This window comes from Mycteria americana, chromosome 1 (assembly GCF_035582795.1).
Source record: "Mycteria americana isolate JAX WOST 10 ecotype Jacksonville Zoo and Gardens chromosome 1, USCA_MyAme_1.0, whole genome shotgun sequence".
Taxonomy (NCBI): Eukaryota; Metazoa; Chordata; class Aves; order Ciconiiformes; family Ciconiidae; genus Mycteria; species Mycteria americana.
The window spans coordinates 46,347,249-46,372,202 of NC_134365.1; the positions used below are offsets into that span (position 1 = coordinate 46,347,249).

General features: G+C 37.1%; 1 protein-coding gene across 2 annotated transcripts in view; it reads left to right on the forward strand.

Moving 5' to 3' along the window:
- Nucleotides 1-24,954, forward strand: part of TMTC2 (transmembrane O-mannosyltransferase targeting cadherins 2) — a 265,687-nt gene that overhangs the window by 165,142 nt on the left and 75,591 nt on the right. For both annotated transcript variants that reach the window (XM_075496382.1, XM_075496392.1), the window contains exons 4-7: nucleotides 4,456-4,570; nucleotides 17,567-17,652; nucleotides 18,516-18,700; nucleotides 20,424-20,502. In XM_075496382.1, the coding sequence (XP_075352497.1) occupies nucleotides 4,456-4,570; nucleotides 17,567-17,652; nucleotides 18,516-18,700; nucleotides 20,424-20,502 (465 nt within the window). The remainder of the gene's footprint in view (nucleotides 1-4,455; nucleotides 4,571-17,566; nucleotides 17,653-18,515; nucleotides 18,701-20,423; nucleotides 20,503-24,954) is intronic.

A 24,954-nucleotide genomic window follows, 5' to 3' on the forward strand; every position in this document is an offset into this window, starting at 1 on the left:
TCCTAGTAAGGTTTACAAAAGGCAGTGTTTGCCCCCTGCCATAACATGCTGGGAAAGACAGCATTTTCCTTTTGTTTGCTATACTATTTTTAAAAGTTTACCAGGTTGTATTTCAGTGATTTAATAAGGGATTTTAGTTGGATTTTTTCCTCTCCATGTTTCAGCAGAGGTGTTTTGGCAACAGATATGTTAATAGGTCTTGAGTTTCCAAAGAGATTTTATTATTATCTCATTTTTCATGGGTTATATGGGGGTGATGGGTAGGAAAGAGAATCGTCCTTTAATACTTTGGGTTATCTGTGTTAATGATTTGTAACTTTTAAATTTTTTTTTTTAAAGCAAACTATTGGATCAAGTAATCAACATACATGCTTTTACACCACCTGAGTGCTTTTCTCTGAAACTTGACTTTGTTGCTTTATTATTTCCATTTCACTGAATAGCACAGCATGATCCTTGATTCAGTAGAAAGGGAAAGATTTATTTAAATGAAGATATTTGCACACATTCATTTCCATTTCTCGTTTGTTTTCATAATTCAATTGCAAGCTGAAAGTTCAACTGTTCTCTTTAGTAGGATGTGCTGCTTAAGTCCAGGCAGATGAGATTGGACAATGTTGTTCGTGCTTCACTCTTGTTTGTCTTGCTCTGTTCCAGAATGAAGGTGCTTAGTGAAGGTTTAATATGCCAACCTGTATTTTTCAGGCTTGTTAAATCTTAATCCTCAGTTTCTATGAGATAGTTGAGAAATTAATCATGTTACATTTGAAGCTGAAATTTGTCATATGCATTTTCATTTTGAAAGCAATTAAATGCCTGAGAACTTGACCTGCTCTCACTGCAAGGTGGCATAAATGTAATCTTTAAAGTTTAATAGAAATCTAGTGTAATATGGCCAAAATGATAACACTTAAACAATTATTTATTTTCCTACTCAGTGCTACATAATTTTTCCTGCTATTTATTTTAAAACAACAGCAGCAACAAAACCTGTTTAAAATGTTCCTCTTTTCCTGCAAAGAAATGTAACTAGCATAGGAATTCTCAAGCATTAGGAGATTTTTCAGTTTATAATTGGCTTAGGATACAAGATGGTGAAATGGATTTAATTTTTAATATGCTTATTTATATTGAGTATGATCTATGGACAAGTAGGCAATGAAGTAAAGTTTGAATGGATTGACTGCTTTGTAGGTGTATGCGATATATGAGTGTTACCTTTGTTCCCATGCTATGATGGAATATTATTTCTAAAAGACTTGGGACTATTTTGGTCTCATTGTTGGTGCACAGGGAATTAAGCAGCAGGCAAAAAGTAAATATTACAAAGCTGTTTCATTCACAGCTTGTTTTTTCTCTTGTGCTGAATAGGGTCTCCAGTAGGGGAAAAACGGAATTTGTAATTAAGGATTCAATTGTGGTATATATATATTTTAGCATCTTCTGAATATTAAATGTTCCCTTTTGCAATTTCAAGTATTACAGATTTTATATGAAAAATATATATAAAAATAGATGGAATAAAAATCCATTCTAAATTCCAGAATTACTGACCTATTTTCTTTTCTTTTGAGAATATTAATTTTTAATTTATCACCACATACAGATGGAAAATAGTTGAGTGCTGAAATTTAGTTGGAGTCATAGAGTATGTTTTTAATAGGGATGTGGCTTCATGACCAGGTATAATTTTTTTTCTATTTCTGAATGTGCACATAGTTGAATCAACGTTGTTACACTTTTGCAGGAGAAATTTGTCTCGAGATATGGATTGAGAAATTGGATGCCAGCGATGTAGTTAATAATTGAAAATCTTTGTTTTTCCTAAGGTTAGTTGCACTACTTAAGACAAAAAAGGAGTGAAGTTCCTTCAGTAGCTGAAGTAGCTTCTTTTCTGTGTAGACCATCCTCTTTTTCTGTCCCTCATATACCTACAACCAAGAGGATGTGATTGCTGCAGATAACAGCTGTTCATAACTTCTAGGGCTTTGAGTATGATCTTTACAAATAAACATTTATTCTATAAAATGTTCCACGTAGCTTCATCTCCAGCCAGAACTAGGTCATTCATCTAACTAATTCTGTGTTTAAATAGATGTGAAGATTTATACCAAGCTTTTATAGTTTGGGGAAGTATAAAAAGACCTTGGTTTTCACATTTCTTTTAATGATAAATTGGGAGATTATCATGTTTTATGTTTGCTGTTTTCTGCTACTATCACTTCTTCTAGTATATCACATTAAATTAATCATTCACAGTTTTACAAGTTTAGACAAAAGTCTAAGTGGAATACATTTCAAATGAAATAAAGCAGATTAAATATTGATTGATATTAAAAACTTGACACAGATTATTTTGCAGAATGTAAAATAAAGTGTTGCCTTAAAAATTATGTTAACTCAGATAAATAATAGAGCACACAGCATGAAATGAAGCCTAGCAGAGAAACTGTTACATTTAACAGTGTTAATAGGGCTTTTCCAGTCTAACAGATGAAAAGATTAACCGAATCATTCTTCTATACATCCTTTCATTTACTGAGCTTCAAAGTGGTTGGGAGCAAGTAGCTATATAGCAGGAAGTTATTAGTAGTCCAAATGGTCATTTTATGTAATGCTCTGTTATGGAAGATCGGAGTGAAAACAACAGTAGCTACAGATTATATGGAACATACAACTGCAGGAAATTGGATGGTCATGTACTGCAGAAGCAACATCAGAGTGTATTTTCACAAATGAGTTTAAAAAAAAAAAAGTCTCTGTTTTTCTTACAAGTGTTAATGCTTACAAGCTAGGTAGTCACCTTAATTGATGCTTCTGAAATGTTTTCTATGTGTAAAAAAGAGTAGTAGCAGTAATGGCAAAATAAATTCAGGATTCTGCATATATGCTAGCAAAGAGTGTAAAAATTGAGTGAATCTGAGAATAATTTTAGCAGCCTTATTTCATTAAACAAAGGCATGATGGAACATTTTTGTGACTTTTGTCAATTTAGTGATAAATAACTTTTGAATTATTTCTCATCTTATATCAGGCTAAAATGAAGCGACTCACAGAAGTGATAGCTTCTTTTCTCATGGAAATATTGTATTTTTTTTTTCTTTGTCTTTACAAAATAAGTTGTGCATAGTTGGATGACATTATTTTTGTGAATCCTAAAAGGATTCCATCAGTTTTTTCCCAGCTATGATTGGTTTATTCTGCTCAGAGGAAAATGCTATGTTTGCTGCTGTTTCCGTCCCTGTGGCAGGATGCTTCTGCAGCAAACCACAGCAGCTTGAAACCAATGCACTTTCTAAGGAAAAAACACGTATCTGAAATAATTATCAACCTATTTAGCAGTGTTATGTTAAAACTACATTGAAAGTTTGCATTACTCAGGATCGATACAAATTCCTGTAAAAAACAGGGCTTGAGTAACTGAAGAAGCAGCGTTTAACTGCTGCTTGAGCTAATGTTTATGGTTAGTGCATCTGGAGAGAAGAATAGTTTGCCATATATTGTGTGTTTGGCGGAAAGGACATGCATCATCTTTCCATTATTCTTGCTCATAAAAAAAATATTTGTGAAAGTAGAATTGTTTTATGAAACAACTTTGATGTATTTTTAAGCATAATGTGTTTTTTTCATGTATACACATAGACTATAATTACAATGCCAGTTAAATTAGCTTCCTAAATTGTGAATAACATGGGCTGTGTTTTCTATAAAACATTAGTTCCAGTTTTTGTAAGTACAGTTTTTGTGCCACTCAACAAAACTGCAAAGGGAACACATGTGGACCCTTAAATATTTTTTTTACCTCAAGTCCTTTATAGATGGGATATAAAAGCACATTGTATAACATAATACATTGTATGGAAAGGAACCACATGTTTTCCAAGTAGAAAAAATGCATTTTAGTGATCTGTGTAGTATGTTTATATCCATATGGCATACTTTTAATCCTGGTTACTTACCTAACCATTCTTTCAATTCCTGTGTCATAGGTCAATTTTCATACTTCAGTGAGAGCTGTGTCTACTCTGGGAAAATGTCTTGCTGTTTCGAGTAGATAGGCTTAAAAAAAAGATAAAACTATGAAGATGCCCCAGTTCCACATTTTACTCTAGGGATTTTTATTTAGAGGCAATATAAAATATAAAATAAAACAACCCTTTCCCTTTGCTGCAGGAGTTTCTAAAGCATAGAGACATATTTTGTTCTTAAAGATCCTTTTCCCACCCAAAAGCTATATGTATGCAGAATGTATGCAAATCACTGCTATGAAATGTGAGTCTCACAGTAAGATGCAGAGATCCAGAGAACTGGGGGAAAACCAACCTCCCCTCCCCTTCCATAAAAATAGTTTCTTTGTGGGGTTTGTCTCCCTGAGGAACTTCCTGATACTCAGATACTCTCTCATGTGTAATTGGATTGTAGCTCTTTCTGAATACTGTTTTCTCTTCTTGACAGCATGGGGTAACCTTGGAAATGTTCTCAAGAGCCAGAGCAAGATTTCTGAAGCTGAAAGCGCCTATAGAAATGCCTTGTACTACCGCAGCAACATGGCTGATATGCTTTATAATTTGTAAGTATGCGTGGCTTTCCTGGGGTTGGATCGTCTGTGAAACCTGTTGTGAATGGAGCTATTGATTTACTTACTGGAAATGGAGATGATGTTAGCTGTTGCTTTGCAATAGTCATTTCATTAATCGTGCTTCTTAAACTATGGGGTGGACAGGAACTTTTCTTGGTCAACATTATCGTATATTCATGTATTGGATATGGAGAAGGTAAACTTACAAATCTGTTTGCTTTAAAAGAAGCAAGAAAAAACCCACACTGAACAAATTACGGATAGATGAGCTGGCAACAGTAGCACTCCATCTGTTTCTGACTCTGCTAAAATATAGAGGTGTTATTTAGACTTCTTTTTTCAGTCTGAATAACACTTGGTGGGGGGAGTGGGTGTAAGCACTTCCTAGCACAAGCCAATACCCCTCGCTTAGCTTCAGAGGTCTAAAATGTTAAAATAGCAAATTACGTTTCTCCTGTGACTGACTTAAGAGCAGCATAGGTTCAAGAAAGTTTAATTACTGCAGTCCTATTGTAGGTGGGTAAGAGAATAAATACCATGAGCATCAAAATAATTATACAGCGGGGAAAAAGATTTCCCAACTCATTAACGTACTGAATCATGAACACGGAAGCTAGCGTGGTGCTAAGCTAAAGTGTGATTGTGCCGCGTGCCCCAGCAGTGAGGAGGCTGATTCTCTGGGTGTCCTGGCTGGGCATCTCACCTGCTCCCTGCACAGCACTGCTTGTCGTGCCGGGGCTCGCCCTTCCTTCTGCCCTTCCTTCCTTCCCCTCCTGCCATCACCCACCCAGCCTGAGCCCCTAGAGCGGGGCTCTGCTGCGAGGCAGGCTTGTCACCTTCAGTAGCCCTACGCTGTTGTTTCACGATGTGTGGGGAGAACAAAATCCAGGTGACTGCCGTTCATTAGGTAGTAGTATGAAAATAAAGTCCCATGTGCGGTAGAAAAGTATGTATGTGAGAGAACCGACGTCTGCAAAAACTAAATGCAAATAGTAAGCCTCTTTAAATAAGCCAATGAACAAATAATGTTCTGCCTGTAAGTCTATTGTAAAATAGTCCTTTATAATATCTGAAATTTAAGTTTACCATAATAGAGTTTTTCTTCTTTTTTCCTTGTTTAACAAGGAATAAGTTGCCCATTTCATTAATTTGCCTTACAAGTAAACATACTGGAAACTCAGAATAAATTAATGATAGAATTTCTGTTCCAAAATCGAATTAATATCTTAAAATATGTATATTTTTAATAATCATACAATTACACACATATACATACGCACATAATTTTTTTGTCTCTGTTAGGCAATAGAGAATGTCAAAAGCATATTTTTAAGAAGAAACTTCTTGTGCTCACATTTAAAAAATAACTTCTGAACCCAGCAGAAGATTGTAGGGAAAAGAGTGACAAGATTGATACTCCTAAATTTCTTGTACACCATTCATTTTGGGGATGAAAATTATAACTATTAAAATTTTTTGTATGCCTATATAGTACTTTTGTCTCATACTGACTCACTGTGTCATAGAGAGAAACTGAGGTTAATACTAGGGTAAGAAGAAGAAAGGGGGTTGGGCAATAAAGACAGGGATATAAAAGAAATCAGATTTCAGTAGTTTTGCTGTTCTCAGAACAAGCTGATAATCTTCCAGCTTTCCATTGATATACAAATATGCCTACAAACCTTCATTTCTATTGAATAGAAAATTTCTTGGAATTCTACTGAATCTGTGTAAAAGGAATTTAACTGAAATGCTGGTTGGAATATATAGGGCATGAAGGTACCTTGCATATACCTGGGAAAGTGAAGGAAATATATTGAGGGAAGCGTTTGCTATATAGTATGTGTATATGTATGCATATGCAAAAAAGGATCTCTAATTCTTAACCTTTCTACTACTATCTTGAATGCAATAGAGTCCTTTCTTTTCTTTTCTTTTTTAAAAGTTTTGCAAAACCATTAGTGATTCAATAGAAATTGAAAAATCTTGCATCTTTATTTTAACTCTTCTTTCTGTTTTTGCAGTCTTGCTCTTTCCCTGTGTTGGATACTTCCATATCCAGCATGAAAATTAGGTGATGAATGGAGTGGGCTTTGATATTACGAGACCACAAACGAATCAATTATTTTAAGCATAAACTCTGAAGAGCTCCCTTGCAAGTTCAGCCCATCCTTGGCATGCAGTTCTATGGGAGCCTTGTACAAAAAATACTGTAACGGAAAAATGCGTCTTGTATGTGCTTACAAGAGGCCAGTTAGATTTGTTGTTTCTGGCTTTCAGTATGTGGCTTTGAAACTGAAACAGTCATTTAGTAGAACTTTAGGAAAAAGGCACCCTTACAGTCATTTCTCATTACTGTATTTTGGGCATAATATGTCCTAAGTATATTGTAGTCTCACGTGCTCTTTGTTTTTCCTTAGCACTTATGCCTCAGTATTTCATACAGATTGGCACGTGCAGCCCTGTGTTCACACACAGCAATAACAAATCAAAGCGCTATCTGATCAAGGAACAATTTATTAAGGATTAACTCACAGTTTTTAATGGGTAACAATCAAAGAGAGAAACTACATAAACAGTAGCATTTGATGATCTCTCCTTCTTTTTCAAGAAACTAAAAAGTGAGGTTGGCTTAGCAGTTGGCTATTAATGCATTAAAATCTAGAGAATTTAGCACATTAGGTGAATGGCTGATTTCAGTGGTATAGTTTTATTTTCTGACTGTTATACCTTATGGCTCTGAGTTACAGCTGCTTTTGCCATTCAGGACAATTTAAACTGCATTAATTTAGATTACATAATTATATAATCTCCATTTGAAGGCTTGCCTGGTTCTGAACGTGTCATTTCCCATGGTGTTCAAATGTGCCAATTATGTAACCTTAAATAAATTCCTAAACTTTTAGAGATCAGCAGAATTTTTTAAATTGCTATTTTTATTTATTAAAAAAGAGGGGGGAAAAAAGAAAAAAAACCCTCTTACTAACATTATATTAGGTTGGTGGTTCATCACTACTTTAGATATGGGTTGAAATGGATTTGTTCTGTTGACATTTTGTCAGGTCTAAATAAGTGAAACTTATGCATAGTTTATACCTCAGGATAGCTTGTGACTGAGCCTGTCTTGCAGATAAGATCTGTTGCCTGGAATTTAGGAAACCTGAGCTCAGGCTAAGGACTTGAATTCTTGTTTGGAAGCTTGTTTTCTGAAACTCTCTTGAAAAACTCAGGGTAAATTCCTGGCAACTCTGAAGCATTTGAGATTTTCATAGCAATTTCAGTGCAGAAAGGATTTCAGTTGTTGTTTTATACTATAGATGGATAATGTGTTACACTATGACTTTAATAAGGTAGTTTGTACTTCAGAAATATATATAAAGTGGCCTCCTATAAATAACTTCTCTGACATCTTGAGACGGCACTGAGGGCAATTTTTACAAATAAATCTCAAAGCCAACTTCTCAAAGCTATGTAACACTGCTGATTTCAGCTAGATTTCGTAGGGTAGTAAATCAGCACAAACTGCGATCTCTTTCCATGCCTTTTTTTTAAACAGAGAAATCCATGTAATACTGTGAAGTACCAAGGACAGAGCTGTAGAAAAACAGTAGTTCTTCCAAACTAGGCGATGTTCAGTAGATTAAAAACAAACTATTTTTAGTTTGCTTTGGCTTTTCAGTCTTTGTTGCCTTATGATTGTTACCTAAAGCTCGTGGGGGTTTTTGTATTGTTTCAAATTGCTTCTAATTAATGCCTAAACTAAAATTGCTTATCATTCAAAAGACAGTTTTGCATACCTTATTTCACTTGTATTTAGGCCTAGCTCTGCTTAGAGTATTCTTTTGTCATCTGTATCAGTAATCTATATTACCTTGAGTTTCTCAGCCAATTTTAAGGATGTTTGCAATCTTACATAAATGTTGAATATTCCTTTAAAATGGTACTAATTACTTTAAATGTTGTATTTTTGGAGTATAGAATGCCCTATAAAGAATAAATTTCTACCAAACTGCCATCCCCTTGCTTCTCTCCTAAAATATCTTATTTTGCCTTTAGTGATATAGGGCTGTGTGTACAAGTTTATTATTCAAATAAATTAATTTCTTTGAATAAGTTCAAAGTATGAATTTCTATAAACTTTACTTTGGCAAACTTAGGGTATTATGTCAATAAATGTGGATTTTTTAGATTTCTGTTAGGTAAAGTCTTCAATAGTAGCTGAAATTTTAATTTTGTAAAGTCTGGGATTGCAGAAGTGATTTATAGGCAAAGTTTAACTCCACATCCTTGGGTAAAAATATGAGCAAAGTTCTTCCTTGTCTGTTGTTGTTACCCTATATAACATCTGACATTGTGTTCCCTCTGCTTTTGCTTTTTAAGGGTGCTGGCATAAAAGTCTCCTTTGCTGAGCTATCAGAGACGAAAAGCACTAGAAGCGGGCAACTAACCCATGTTGAACTGTATTTGAACCTGTCCCAGACAAAGTTGCACCACTTCATGTAGTAGGAAATGGGTCAAGGTTATGGTTCCTCTTCCTTGATAGCCCACAAGGTTTTATAATGCAGGATGTCGAGTTAAAAAGCAAAGAGGATGTGTCATCTGCTGTCTGTTTAAGTACTTGATTCTTTTTTTCCAGCTGTGAATGCAAACTTGTAACAAACCTGCCTGGAATTAATCTCTGCTTTGCCAGCTAGTTCTTCCTCTGTCAAAGACAGTGGCTGAAATTTGTGTCTTACCGTAACCAAAGTTGTCTCGATAAAATCTTGCTGTGTTGTGCGACTGGCTCTTGAGGTAGCACCCAAAGGTCACGTTGGTGACCGGTGGTGTCCTGCAAGTACAGAACTCTGCTCCGGGGCTCTTTGTAGGGCCTGTATGAAGTACATATTTTTGTTAGTAATATTGGAGCTGAAACACATTCAGTGACCTAGCTATTCAATTACATGCCTCAGTATTTGAAATTGTGGTGGTTCATAGTCCTTACATAAACTTCGTCCATTTTATAAAATGAGGAAAATAATTGTCAGGCTCTGGGAGACTTTGCCATTCAGTTTTGTAAAAGGCTGCTCTTGTAAGAGGTTCTCCCCGTCTCTCAACCTACGTTGCCTGCTGGGGCACCTGAGGGGGAATAGTTGTCTTGTTTGAGGACTGCTGGCACGGCACACCACTGCCCACTGGCCAGAGGAGGGAGAAAGGCAAGAGCAATGCTGCTCCTTGTCCTTATGGAAGCCCTCCCTCTGCCAAGGAAGCAGGGGTTGTGAGAGTTGATGCAGTGCTGAAATGGTAGTAATCCCAACCAAACTGCCTCAGTAACAGAGAAAAGAACAGGACTATATTTGCCGACCAATTTGCTTGCAGTTGGAAAGCTCTTCTCTAGAAGTGGGAGAACATGACAGAGTTTTGACTGCGCTATCTGAAAGACTAGAGGTTGTTTTGGGGGCGATTGTTTTGTTTTGATTTTTTTTTTACAAATGGGGTTATGGATGACTGCTTAGTGAGTCCTGCAAAGAGAATGGTCATTCTCTCTTAATGCCTACTGGGTATGTGTGCGTTCTTATTGATTAAAAAAGTAGGATTTATGTTCCATTTACATATTTGCTAACAGGATTTTATTGGAAAACATTAAACATGTTCCCTGTTTGTACTGTTCCTTAATGATTGGCTTTCTTGTTAATGAAACCTAGTTGTAGACTCTTACAAAAGGTTAGCACTCATTTGGTTGAGTAGTTAAATGGCTTAATTACTTTAAAAAAAAAACCAAAACAAAAAAGCCTTAATTGAAGACCAGACTTAATGGTTTCATGTAGGGGGCTGCTGTAGCATCCATACCTGTCTTTCTACCCACTAGTTTTGCAAATGACAATGAAAGAGTTGCCTTAGGCAAAGCATATCCTCCCTTGCTGCATGGCTGGAGACACATCTGTGTGGTGAATAGAGGCTTTTCTTCCATTTCTTTCTTTGTTTGCCAGTGTAGCATCTAGGTAAATATAGTTCTTTGTAGATAATCCCACCTGAAATCAATAGGATGAATGTAGCTTGAGGCATCGATGGAGTGTAGTCATGGCAAAATAATAGCTAACAGGCCCTGTATTAGCTGTTATTAACCAGTAAACAAAATTGATTAAACTATTTCAATATTGTACCTGGCCTAAAAATTTTATAAATATTTCACTAACATGCATGTTTACCTTGATGAGAGTTATGGTTCCTGTGTATTGTACTTGGTCAATTTATGCCAGCTTTAGTCACTGAGGAGTTTGCTTTGTAAGTAGACCAGCTGGCTCTAATAGGACTGCAACAGGAAGAAATTAATATGTAACTTGAGAAAAACGGTAGACTGTCTACTGCCTGTTTATATTTTGTGACTGCTTTCCAGTCCCCGAAAACAGTTTTGTGCCATTAGGATTCAGTTACTTTAGGTCAAAACCAAGGCGGAGAAGGAAGACAGGAAGATTTTTCAAGTTGTTGGTCAAGCAAGATAGGTAAAAGTTGACAGCTTAAAGAATTCAGGATGGTTGCAAAGAACTCATTTGGGGGAAACGTTTTCCTGCACGTATTTAAATGAGCGATTCTATCTACAGAAGTGATGTACATCATTTCTAGATAGCCAGAACTTGCTTCTTATTTTTTTCTTCTTTTTATTTTTCTTCCTATTAGACAAACAGGATTCTGAGACACTTCCTAAGTCACTGGGTGAAGTCTGCTACTCTTGCAAGGAGTCAGCACATAACTTCCATTTCATAAATGATTCAAACTCCACTGTAAAATTAGCTAGAAGCAATGCAGGCAAAAAAAATCCTGTTGTAAGGTTGTTGCAGAAGCTTGCTGCTGAGATAGTTAGAACTTGTCTCCTAATTAATCCTAAATCAATTCATGGACAATTTATAACCATTTACTTTGTGTCCTATGGTTTAAGTAGCTTTTTCTTTTCCAGGTAATTTCCATCCTCATGTGATTCTAGAGAGAAACTTTATTCTTCCACAGTACTTGTCTTACTAGGCTAAAGGAGCCACTGACTTCCTCCCCACCCTCCCTCCATCTGACAGATTTCACATTTTCCCAGTTACATCAGTAACCTTTCTTTGAACAGAAGTTGTATGTTTCAATTAACATTTTAATTTATCTGCCTTACAACTGGGAGGTGAACTGGAGAGAAAAAGACGTTTTGGAACTGCAAACTTGAAGCAACTGGTCCTGTGTTTTGGTTTTTGGGGGGGCATTTTGGGGTTATGCTTTTTTATTTATTTAGCTTGGTATTCTTAGCAACTGTAGAAAGTTTATTAAAAAGTGCCAGAAGACTTTAAGCTCTTTGTCCAAGTTTATCACTTGAGCTTACTCTTCTGTATCAAGCATCCTTATTTCAAGGATGTGCTTTCCTTTGTTCATCATTGCATAAAGAAGAAGGAAGGATTTGTGTCTCTATAACCACAAAAGATAGGTACGTACTCAACGCATGCCAATTGCTCTGCTCCACCACTGGCTTTGCACTGTATCGCTGTATCGCTGCTTTTGTATTCTTTCTGTCTGCTCCTTCTCCCCACTGTCAGCGATCTCCAAGGCGCAGTTATCATTTTGAAGTATAAACAAAGAAGGGGAAAGGCATGTCAAGAACAGATCCACTCCTGGCTATAGGAAGAACTCCCTTATGTAGCTGTCTGCCCCAGCCACTCGGAGGGGTGAGCTACTGGAGTAGTGCCTGCAAGTTGTTAACTCCAGCTGAGGCACATTCTTCCACTCCATCTGGAAGACGGTCATTCAGAGCAAGCATTTTCTTTTTTCTGCATTTCCTATAGACAAAGGAAGTGGCAATGTGAGATGAAAATCGACTGTCTCCTTTAAAAGGAAATGGACTAGAACTATATATTTGTTGAGTTTTACAAATGCACCCTGAACTTTTTAATTATGTCTTCAATGTAATAAAGCATAGTAATAAGCATGACAAATAAACCTTACATTGTTTGATTGTGCAATTAGACAAATTTACTAGCCAAACTGGAAAGTTTTGGCTAAGCATTTAGTCTCCCCCCCCGCTAAAAAAAGACAGAAATATGTGTGCACCAAACCTATTTTAGAAAGAGTTTGCCATTTTTTACAGACTGCCATTAATCCGTTATCAGTCCTTTCTAGGCGAGTGGAAAGGAACTAATTTTTTATCTAAAAGTTTTGAGAGCCAGTAGACAAGGAAGCACAGACTCCATCTGCCAGTGCCAATTTCTGACTTCAACCCTAGCAATAAACTGGAGGGAAATGGGTTGTGTAAGGAAGGAAGGAAGGAATTGAGACTATCAAATGGGGCTGAACAAACAGATGCTAAGAACTTCAAGGAGGTCACGGACGTTCATTGTTACCACCTGTGGGTTTCACTTCATCTGCTCTGTCCATGCTCCTCTATTCTCTATCTAGTCAGCTCATTTCTTGCAAGCTTAGCTGACTATAGTAATTATGCAGCTATTAGTTCCCAGCTTATGACACCACAACTTCTTTCTGTATAACCATAGTCAGTTTGCTTGAAGGATGTTTTGCAATTCTCTAGTTGAATGGCATAGAAAAGTTTTATTTCAAATTTTGCCCTTATTGTATCTTTATGAAGACACTTCACTTTTATTTTTAGCGATTTAGAGGTAATTTTGAGTATCTTTGATGAAAACTCTCTGTCTGGAAGATAGTAAATGCTAAAGCACATGAAAATAAGACATAGGGGGCATATTGAACTTTCCTCTTGTGTCTTTGGCCTCTGTTCTGAAGTGAAAGAGACTCCAAAGTCAACTCCAATGAAAAAAGAAGCGTTTCTGTGGCAAAATAACCCATACTTCACTTATTTCTGAAGGAGAAGGAAAGAATATATAATCAAACTTCCAGCTGAATCTTGTTTTGAAGAGTTGTTAATATAAAACAGACTGTAAAGGTAATTACATTCAACCTCTCAGCTGCTTTGAAAAGAACTTCAAGTGCTGAACAGAGCCTTTTGGTAGCATTTGCTCTGATGACCTCTTTGCAACCGTGTAGTGAAGGACACGCTTCCTTCAGATATTCCTCACTTGAGCCCATCTCCTTGTTCCATGTTCATCTTGACAATGGTGAAAAATTTTCAAGGCCAGCTGCTTTCAGAGGCATCACTGGGACTTGCTGCCTGAACTCAGCGTTGCTGGAGCAGCCGGCAGAGAGCCTCGAGAACGAGATCCCTGCTCTGCTCTCAGAGCCCTTCCCTTGGGCTGCTGTTCCTTCTCCGGCCCCGCTGTCTCCACTGCCCAGGTCCACTGATTTAGCAATGTGGTAGCAAGGCTGAACTGCGCTGTTCCTCAGAACCTCAGGTCTGCCTCTCAGATGTAATGCCTAGCTGAAAATCAGCACCATTTTTGTCTTGGAAATGGCTTAGATGCTGTGAAATGCAGCAAGGGAAAGGAGAATGTAGGACCTGAGGACTTGCAGATTTTCTTGAACTGATTTTGAAATAAACAGTAGTTTGTTATTTGATTCTGGGGCTTATTTTGTATTTTGCTCAAAAGGTAGATATTTATAAGAAGGTGGTGGTGTTTTACTTGTAGAAACTGGAGACAGAGGCAAATAGTGAACTATTGCTCATTTATATTCCTTCTGTGTGGTGAACGAGACAGTAGACCTGTGGAACTAATAGTGAGCAATAATGTAGTTAGAGAGTGGGATTATAATACGTGCTCTAAAAAGAGAAGTAGGACATTTCACAGGCAGTGTTAATTTTGGCAATAACTACATTTGAAGTGTTTGGTTTTAGTTTTAGTTGCATTTTGTGAGTAATTAGATAGAGGCTGGTGAGCGTATTTAGATGCCTGCATTTTGTTTGAGCTTAAAGCTAGAGAAGATCTGATTTTTTTTCATCTTGGAAGTAAAATATATCTGCTCCTTAAACTCTTCTAACATTCACTGTAAATTCAGGAATGCTTTGCCAGTTTAATGCAACGTACATAATCTCAACTTTTTATCTATTTAAATAACTATTTATCCCTTCATAGGTGAACATCCAAGCCAGTTATATCTCAGAAACGTACCCCTTAAGTGTTAACTTTATTCAACAAAAAATATTATTTTTTAATATTTTAAAAGCCTTTAAGCCTTTTCCTGACTTTGTTTAATCTGAAACTAGAACTAGAGACTCATAAATCTAGTTACTTTTGTGCTGTCAGAAGCCACAGGGAAAACCAGTGATCAATCAGGACCAGTTTCACATGGAGAAGAGGCAGTTTCATGCCTTGTCAAGGCTTTTTAGATTATATCCTCTTTTTTTTTTTCTTCTTTTTCTTCTACCAAACCTCATAACAAATAGAAATAAAACACTAGTTATTTGCTGGAATTCAGCACTCAATCTTGCATCTGAGCAGCTTGTTTATATATATATAAATGTGTGTGTGAGAGAGAGAGAAAGAATGTCTGTTAATGGAACAACTTTTAAAAGAAAAAAAGACTGTGTGCTGGTTTTGGCTGGGATAGAGTTAATTTTCTTTATAATAGCTAGTATGGATTTGTGCTGAAAATAGTGTGGGTAACACAGGGATGTTTTAGTTGTTGCTAAGTAGAGCTTATACTAGTCAAGGACGTTTCAGCTTCCCATGCTCTGCCAGGTGCAGAAGAAGTTGGGAGGGGACACAGCCAAGATAGTGGATCCAAACTGGCCAAAGGGCTGTTCCATACCATATGATGTCATGCTCAGTATATAAAGCTGAGGAAGAAGAAGGAAGGGTGGAACATTAGGAGTTATGATGTTTTGTCTTCCCAAGTAACCGTTACACATGATGGAGCCCTGCTTTCCTGGAGATGGCTGAACACCTGCCTGCCCATGGGAAGGAGTGAATGAATTCCTTGCTTTGCTTTGCTTTGCTGTACCTATTAAACTGTCTTTATCTCAACCCACGAGTTTTCTCACTTTTACTCTTCTGATTCTCTCCCCCATCCCACCAGGGGGGAGTGAGCGAGCGGCTGGGTGGTGCCTAGTTGCTGGCTGGGGTTAAACCACGACAGTCTGGAAGAGGAGTAGAAAAAAAACCCCACCTTAAAGTATCAAGTAATTAATCAAGAGTGCCAGTACTAGAGCATGTAGTGAACACAGAAGATGAATTTGGTAATAATTATAAATAAAAGTTCTTTTAATCCAAAAAAGCACAAATGTCACACACTTACCTGAAGTAATTTATTTTGTTCAAGTTGACCAATTACTGTATTACTTCTCTTAATATGTAAAATTATTTGTTCCAGTACTAAAATAAGAATGGAATTTCTTTGATAAATTTGTCCCAAAATTGCATGTAAGAATGTTTTTGGTTTTTTAAAAAGCAAGCAGCAGCTTAAATGTCAGACCATGCAACTCATTTATTTTTATGTTAATTCTGCTGCTACCAATAGAAAACTAGATCAAAATATCATAAAAATAATAATAATTTTCCTTGGAGTAATTACAGTCTATAAGAATTTTTAGAGGTAACAAAATTCAGGTTCTAGAAAATTTGGAAAATCTTACTACTATCCTGACGATCATACCTCTTGCCACCTGCAAGACACTTGACAGTAGTTAAAAACCTTGGTGCCATGCCAAAAAGTATCCTAAATGCTATTCCCTCATTGCTCCTATTACTGCTAGTACCAATTAGATGTAAGTTCTGTTAAAAGTGATTTACTACCTAATCCAAAGTTAGTTGAGAGACAGTTTCAAAAGTGAAGCCACATGGTACTGATAGATAGTAGAGAAAAAAAGAGGATATATTCCCCCATTCTGTTAAATCCTAACCCAATAATAGGAAGCAAACAACATAGACAGTGGTTACTTCCTTAGCGAACTGCCCTGCTCTTTTCTTCCCCTGAAGTCTACTGGTTTAATTCAAAAAGTTTTCCTGGGGTTTTGGAGGGGAAAAAAAAAAATTCTCTAATTAGAGACTGGAGAGGGAAAAAATCCAAGCTCTTTGCAGTTTGAAAAGCTATCAGCAGATAAAAGCGTAGAGGAAGAAGAGAAAATAGCTGTAGCTTAAGGAAACTACAAATAGATATGATAACCTTCCCACCCAAAAGAAATATCTATATTTATTTTTTCCTGGATACTTTGAGGTATATGAAGAGGGACATCTACCCCTGGATAATAAGTTCTGAGTCTGCACTCTGAAATTACTAATTTTTAAGGATTTTAAAATCCTTGTGATTTTAATGTATTTGCATATGCTTTTTTCAGTCTTCTAAAACTTTGGGAACACTGTAATGCTTTGAGCCTTCATTTAAGTATACAATTGTGAGTTCATGTCAATGATGTCCAGACCACTTATTTCTCTAGAAATATGTGGGTGGCTGGTCTAAATTGTAATTCACAAGGATGCTTGTCTTAAAAGCTTTAATTAAAGCCCATGGATTATGAAACTAACTGAGAACTGGAAGAATTTGGTATAATTTTTGATACTTCTTCAGTTATTATATTTGTTTGGAGCAGAAAGAAGACAGGAAAAAATTGAACTGATGTAAGTGCTTAGCTCTACAGTGAATAATCTAGTGAAATTGCTCAACAAGGGTACTGGTTAAGGTAATACACGTGAAGTGTTAGATGGTTAACTTTATTGTGCATTTGAAAAACATCTGCTTATTTTAAGTCAAGAAAAGACATGCTAAACATTAATGACTTAGTTACAAACAGCTCCACCATACTCCGTCCGCTTTCAAAAGTCTCACAGTCTACCATTTTCTCAACTGAGTAAATAAATCTCCTGGTTTTCAAGAAAGCCAAAATTATTGCATTTAATATCTGCTTTGTTAAAGCCATATGGATGCACCTGTTGTCTATGAATTAATCCTGTTTTCACACAAAATAATTTTCCCACTGAATTGTTAGTAACATGCAGAGGTGTTATAGCTCTGAAATACCAATCAGCATAATTTTCTTTGTTACCTTAGTTTTGTTTTCAATATTTATTTTGAAGTTACTCTTTGCAGTAACCTCCCTCTCTCTTTTATTTTTCTTTTTTTTTTTTTGTCCTTATGCAGAGGATTACTACTTCAGGAAAACAGCAGGTTTTCAGAGGCATTGCATTACTATAAACTGGCAATTGGTAGCAGACCCACACTAGCTTGTAAGTATTTCAACTATACAAGCTTGCATAATATTGACTATTGTTTTTTAAAGAAATCTTCCTACTCTTTAATAACACTTCCTTTTTTTTCAGAAGTTTCTCATTTGGAAAGCTAAAGGTGAAATTGTGCACTTTTCAGTTGAGAGCAAGTGTTTACTAGTCAACAACTACATTTAATGTGGTGCAGGGAAAAAGCAGATAATGAGTTAACACTGGGCAGCACTGCTAGAACCTAAAATGCTTCTGATCTGGGGTGGTGATCCATAGATGCTACTGCCCAAATTTTCAGGCTCCTGTTTTCTCTTTCTTGCATCCAGTCCCTGATTTTTATGGTATGTGGTGTGAGTGAACAATACAAATATTTTTGAAGTCCTTTCATTTTTCCTTTCTTGCCTGGGGGAAATGGGAAATAATCCATACGATGTTGCCAGTGATCAGGTCCAAAATTAAGTGGGTGCTTCTTAAGATTGCTGACTTTTTTGTAGCTTAAGTATTAAATCTTCTATATATGTATATATACAGATACACATATATATGTATAAACATATGTATATATTTTTTGTAACATTTCAAGCAATGACACTATATGCTTGATACAGTCCTAATAAGAAGAACGAAACCGAGCACCCTGCCTAACCAGTGTTCCCTCCTTCTTCAGCCTTTGTAGCCTCTTTCTCCTTTCCTTGTCTCTGAACTTTTACCTCTTATATGTTCCTCTTTACAGCAGTGATTGATCTATATTATACAAAAGCCATATTAGATAACCATAGGATCTCTTTCAGATATTACTTTGAAGTAAAACAAAGATCAGATAAAACGTAATGGAATCCCATTAAAAGATAACATTTTTTCCCTCTTCACAGCTGCCTATTTAAATACTGGTATCATCCTGATGAACCAAGGGAAGACAGAGGAAGCCAGGAGGACTTTCCTGAAGTGTTCAGAGATCCCTGATGAAAATTTGAAAGATCCTCATGCTCATAAAAGCTCTGTTACTAGCTGTCTTTATAACTTAGGAAAACTTTTTCATGAACAAGGACACTATGAGGTGAGACTCCAGATTTGTCTACAATATCATGATAAAACCTTGATAAAATCTTCATACATAAATAATACCTATTGCTTCCATCCATACTTTCAAAACACATCACAGGCAGAAATTGATTGAATTTCACTAAATCAAGATCAGCATTCTCTACAGAGAGTATTCTCTACAGCCACAGGTGTGACAATGTTAATTAGCAGTGTGATGTTCTGATGTCAGAGTCAACATTAGCAATGGTCACATCTGATATGTGTTAATTCATTCTTTTTGGCTTTGTCCCCATGGCTGGTATGCAAAGGATATAACCTGATTACAGACCAACCAACCTAAAGTGTACTGGCTTTTTAATTCAAAATAGAATAAGTCTATCTTTAGTTGAAAAAATGCAATTATGGTTTCTTTTAGTCTCCAAAAATAAGACCTACTTGGAACAGTTCAAAACTTCAGTGATTAAAAACATCCCATTATGTGCTATTTTCAGATAACTTGACCTAAGTGCTGAAGTGGGTTGGATATTTGTAATGTAACCGTACGCTGCACCCAACCCATCCCATCTCATTTACATGTGCAAATGTGACTGTTGTGATTCCTCTCCGTTCTCCCTTATGAAATTACTAAAACTGGACATTTGCTTGAGTTTTGACCTTTAGCAGTATTTGAAAGAAAGTCATTCTCTCTTTGCATTGCCAGCCATACTTCAGAGCAGGAGTGATACATGGTTTTGATCCATATAACTCTTCCTGACCGCAACAGTTACCTCAGCTGTTTAAGATTAGGCACGCACAAGCTCTGTGGATTCTCTGTCATCTGTCTGCTGAATCCAGCTCTGTCAGGTGGCAGTTACTAATTGGTTAAAACACAGACACAGACAGCTAATACATCCATAAAGATAAGAGAAAAGCAGCATCTTATCTGCATGGCCGACAGAGTGTAGAGTTGGAGTGCAGTGCCTGGAAGGTGCAAGGGATCTTAAGTATAGAAACCATCAGATTTCTGCCTGGTGGTCATTGCAGTCTGACCCAAGCTTGATTTGATCATACACTTAGATTTTTTTTCAAGCATATTTCAGCCTTCACAAGCTGCCACTATTTGATGGGATGACGTAGAAAATGATGCAGAGCTAACAGACTGACCAGTAAGCATCCTAAGTGCTGAATGAATCATAAATGTGTGATCAAGTAATTCAAGGCACAGCACATTTGTGAAGGGAATCAAGTTTTGGCATTCTTGACACTATAGTCCATCTCATTCTTTCTGTGGAGCAGACTTCAGTTGTAAGGATTATGTTTTGTTATTATGTGGTAGTAGACAATTATTTCTTTATTTTTAGCTCACTTACTGTAGCTAAGTCATCAGAAAGTCGTTTGTCTGCAGTTTGGTATTATTCCATATTCTCTGACAGCTTATAGAATTTTATATATGTTTATAAACTCATGAGTCATTGAGGGGTTTTCAAAAAATGTTCCTTTTATTTCCACCTGGGAAAAGAGTTGCAATATTGGAACTAATTTGATCTCTTGTCAGTAAGCTTCACTGAATTTGGTAAAACTTTTGTAAATGAGAAATGTGAACTTTCTGTGATATTTATGACGCCAATGTGTTTTCTTTCTCCCTTCACCTTTCATTTGGGGAAGGAAGATAGTTTGGTTTTACTTTATATGTGAAAGACTGCTTTTGAAATTGGTGCTTTACTGATGATTTGTCCCACTTGCGTGTCCCTTTTCAGGATGCCCTTATGGTTTACAAAGAAGCAATACAGAAAATGCCAAGACAGTTTGCACCACAGAGCTTATACAACATGATGGGTAAGTGCATTGTTAGTGCTTCAGAAACATACTTGAGGAGTCAGGCAGGGTGAAATGAAAGAGCTTAGCCAGGCAACTGCTGCTCAAATGAATTAGCTAATAAAAACAAAAATAATTGCCTTCAGCAGATGCGAGCCAAACCAGGTTCAGAGCTTAAATGCCAGCAACTGCAATGCTGGATAAGGCACAATAAACGATGAGACTGTTAGATACTGGGTATCTTTAGGAGTGCCCATGCAGCACTTTTACATTTAGAATGCATCTCCCATTTAGTCATCTTTGAAACTGAGGAGAAATTGTATTTACTTCATAGAAAATGGAGTGAGACTGATTATAACATAAAATCTAGTGTGGGTGTTGGATGTTAAATTTCCTTGTAAACCAACAAGATGTCCAAACAGGCCCAGATAGACAGTTGGATTTTTTTGCAGGTTGTGCCAAAAATCTTATTTCCCAGCTGATGTACTGTTAGTTAGACATCTACAATGAGAGAATTCTTCTTCCAAGACCAGTCTATCTGTCCTTCAAAATTCTAGCAGAGTCCTTTGAGTACTGCAAGAAACACTAATTTAGCTGGGGGGTTTTTTTGGTTTTTTTTTGTTTTTTTTTAAACTTTCACTTCAGCTCCTCATATTCTTCATCACATCCTTATACAGGCTACATTAAAGAGATAAAAGAAAGACGATAATATGAATTATTATTTATAGTATTCAGATCTGTAAACAAGAGGGCAGGTTCTTCATCGTTCCAGAGATGCTTTTAAGTGGAATTCTCTCTGAAAGGGCATGTGTTTCTGCTAAGCAACCTCAGCATCTGGCCCAGTAGACTCTGTGAGCTCCTATCTGGGACAGAAAAGGATGTAAGATGCCTTTAAAGTAGTTCAAAGTAGAACAATTAAAAATATATGTAGAAACAATTAGGATCAACAAGAAGCATGTGGGGTTTTGTGGCTTTTCTCCCCCCTCCTAATGCCTAAAATACGAGGGAATGTGTTGGTTGATACCAATTGGTTTGACACAGTTGTTGAAGGGAGGTACCTCTCAGTCTTCTCTGCTTATTTAGGAAGGGCATCTGTTATTAGCTCCTTACAAGTACTTGGGCATAGGGAAAAAAAAATTCTAAAATTGTAGTTGTAACTGATGCTATGTGTTTGCAAATCTCTGTAAATGCTAAATTAAGTACTTCCCTTGTCACAGTGACAAAGTATCTAATGTCAATAATAGTATAAACACTTCCTTACCAGTTCATACAGTTCAGTGGAGAGTTACTTCTCCCTGAATGCTGAGCTTTATCAGATTAATGCAAATGGCTAAAGTCCCTAAAAGGCGTAAGTTGATTATTTCATGTACTTTTGTTCATAGAGAGTCTTAGCTGAACTATTGTTTTATCAGTTTTATCTATCAGCATTTGCTGATAAATTTGGTGGGGTTATCAACAGTCACCACTCTGTGAATTAAGCCTCTGCTTACAAGCGGTGTCCTGTAGTGACTGCTGAAGTACTGCAGTGCTCCAGCAAACCTTCCAAAGTTTGACTGCCCTCTTTAGTGCAGATAAATATTTCATAATTCTGATAAAAGTGCTCCTAAGAAGTACAGAAATTGGAAAAAAGTAAACCAATGCTGTTTCTAGCACGATGGTTGTTCCATTACAAAACAGGCCTGTGCCACCCTTTGTCTCTTCCCGTAAATGATGCTCCCTTTAGAATGACTATGACCTATAAGGGTCTTTAGTTTTTTACTTTTTTGCCTATTGGTTACTTTTTTAGGTTCAGGAGGCCTTTCTCAGCTTCCTTTATAAGCACAGTCCATGACGTCCAAGTTCACTCTGTTCCTGGGATTTGCATTTATTAAGTCACAAAGCAATAGTGAACACAAAGACCAGCTCAGTCCTTTGCTCGTGCTTGGCTGCTGCTACACTTCCTCCCTCCACTGCTTAGCCCATGCCCTGGCTTCTGTTTCCTTTAGGCAGCCACCGGCACTTCGTGGATGTCCTAGCAGCATAACAAGTTAGGGTCATCTGAGCTTACCTTAGCCCCTTTCAGCCTATTGCAAAGAGCAACAGGGTATTATGGAGCTGTGTAAAGTACAACTTACCCTGAACGTAGCATATATTTGTATTTTGGTTGCTGTTGTGATGGCAGCTGTTGCAGGGAAACCAGAATTGGCTTCTCACTAGTTGCTGAGGTGTGGCATGTCGGCTATGCTGCAGAGGCAATCCAAGAGGCTACATACAGAGTAGGGTAGTGACTCGAACTGAACACAGTGCAGCATTATTAACAGCAGGACTCAGGCTGGTTTGTTTGAAGCTGTCCTGGATGCATCTGTCCAAGAGCATACATGATGGCAGTTAGACACATTGAATTAGGTTAGTCTCTCCTAGTGTAAAGGTTAGGTGACAAGACAGAGCTCAGTAGCTACACTCACATAAATAGTGTGGAAAGAAAAAGATACCTCTGGGGAATAATTAAGCTCATCTGATTTAGACATCTATTTTAGATTATACAGATAATCCCCTGCAAGCATACTTCTGTAAAAGGAGCTGAGATGACTAGCTTAGACTTGTTAGCTCAAGTTGGGTGAGATAAATCCTAAACACCTATTCAGTCATCTGTTTGCATCGGGTGTGACAGGAGAACAAGGCAACCACATCCATTATCAGGAGTGCATCCGCTCTGCAGCTCATACTGTGTCATTGGGCACCAGAAGGCTGACCGGATTGTTTATTTCTGTTTTGATGTTCAAGATAAAATTTTAAACACGTTCACTATAACACTTTCTTTGATAAACAATGTTACATAAAGTTGTCTGCCTACTTCTTGCCTTTAAAAGGGAGACTAGAGGAACTGAAATAGGACAGTCCTGTCTCATGTGCTTGGAACTGCATGAACCTGACTCTGAGCTGTGCCCACTCACCATGTGCTCATTGCTGGGGAGGAAGGGGGAGAAACTGGGGAGTTGCTGCCCGTCTGCTCGGGAAGGAAGGGTCCTTCTCTGTCTCCTTATGTGTGGAAAAAGTCTTCACGGCTTATCATGAAAGCCAAGAATACAGTTTGAGGATTATGTACTGCAGTTTTTGTTGTGATTGATGTATTCTGAGTCTCTGGCAATTGCACTGCTTGGTTCAGTGTTAGATATTGGCATGTGATGTAAGAAAACAGTGCTTCCTCTAATTTTTAATGATTATTCAATCATTTCATTGAAGATTTTCTGGAAGCTTTTTTCCCCCGTATGGTGTAGATGACATACTAGAAAGAGAATAAACAGGAGACGAACTGTTTAAACTGAATTAAGGTTTGAACTCCAGTGCTCAGAGTGCAGTAGCATTAACACTCCAGCAGTGTTAAGCCTTTACACCACCTGCTTTCCTTGTTTGTGTTACACTTCTTTTCCTGCCCTTGCTTCTATTGGCCTTTTGCTCTGACAGGCCCAGTGACTCATTCCTCCGGTGTGCCAGCCTGCCTGGCTGACTCTCGTCCTTTAAAACCCTAAGTAACTTGCCTCTTAAAGGAAAAAGAAGTATTGGGCCTCAAGAAGCAAGCCATCCATTTGACTTGGCATTTTATTCATGGTACAAAAGGCAGGACCAGAAGACCAGCATCAGATGTTCTAAGTTTGTGCATATGAAAAGTTGCAGGGTAGATTTTGGTCTCCTGTTGCTGTGATTTATTTTGCCAGGTGTGCAACAACTCAGCTAAGGAAACCATATGTTTCTGTGGCTTTGTACCAAGAAGTAAAACCTTTTCATTTTTCTTTTTCTTGAAAGAACCCAAAACAGCTAAAAATTAAAACTCTAAAACTAGAATCAAAATAATTATTCAACAAGTTGTATAGGGTTGGCTTGGTATTTATTTTCTCTATGTCATATTTCTTTCATGTAAATTAAAAAGTACATGCTAAGGTTACACAGATTAATTTGCTTGGCATGGCAACATGCACTACAAAGGCCGGAGTCCAGCTCAGCTGCATTAAATAGGTAATATATTTTGTTTAAAGTTTCAATTAAAACCTGGGGTCAAAAGATAAAATGGTCCCAGTGGGATCTTGAACACTTTAATGCCAATATTAGGATTGCTTAAGGATCAGCCTCTGCTCTAGATGTCTTTTGCGTTCCTTGAAATCTGATATTGTACAGTTGATTGTATTACATTGCTTTTAAAACCACATTGGCCCACCTGCTACAGTAATTCATACTCCTGCCAGTGAAGTGGTGTGAGGTGGACCATGGAGGCTTTATTTAATACTGAACAGTAACAAGAAGGATGTTGGGGTGGCATTGTCCAGGTTTAGATTGGCAAGATGCTGTCATAAAGACAAATGCCTTGATCACACTTCATCTGCCCTTGCCAACGAACATCTGAATGTCTATTTTCAAATGCATTTAATGCAAGGTCTTACAAACATTTTTAATGAGAAATGCAAGTTACAAAAGAAGCTAACATTGCAAGAGTGAATA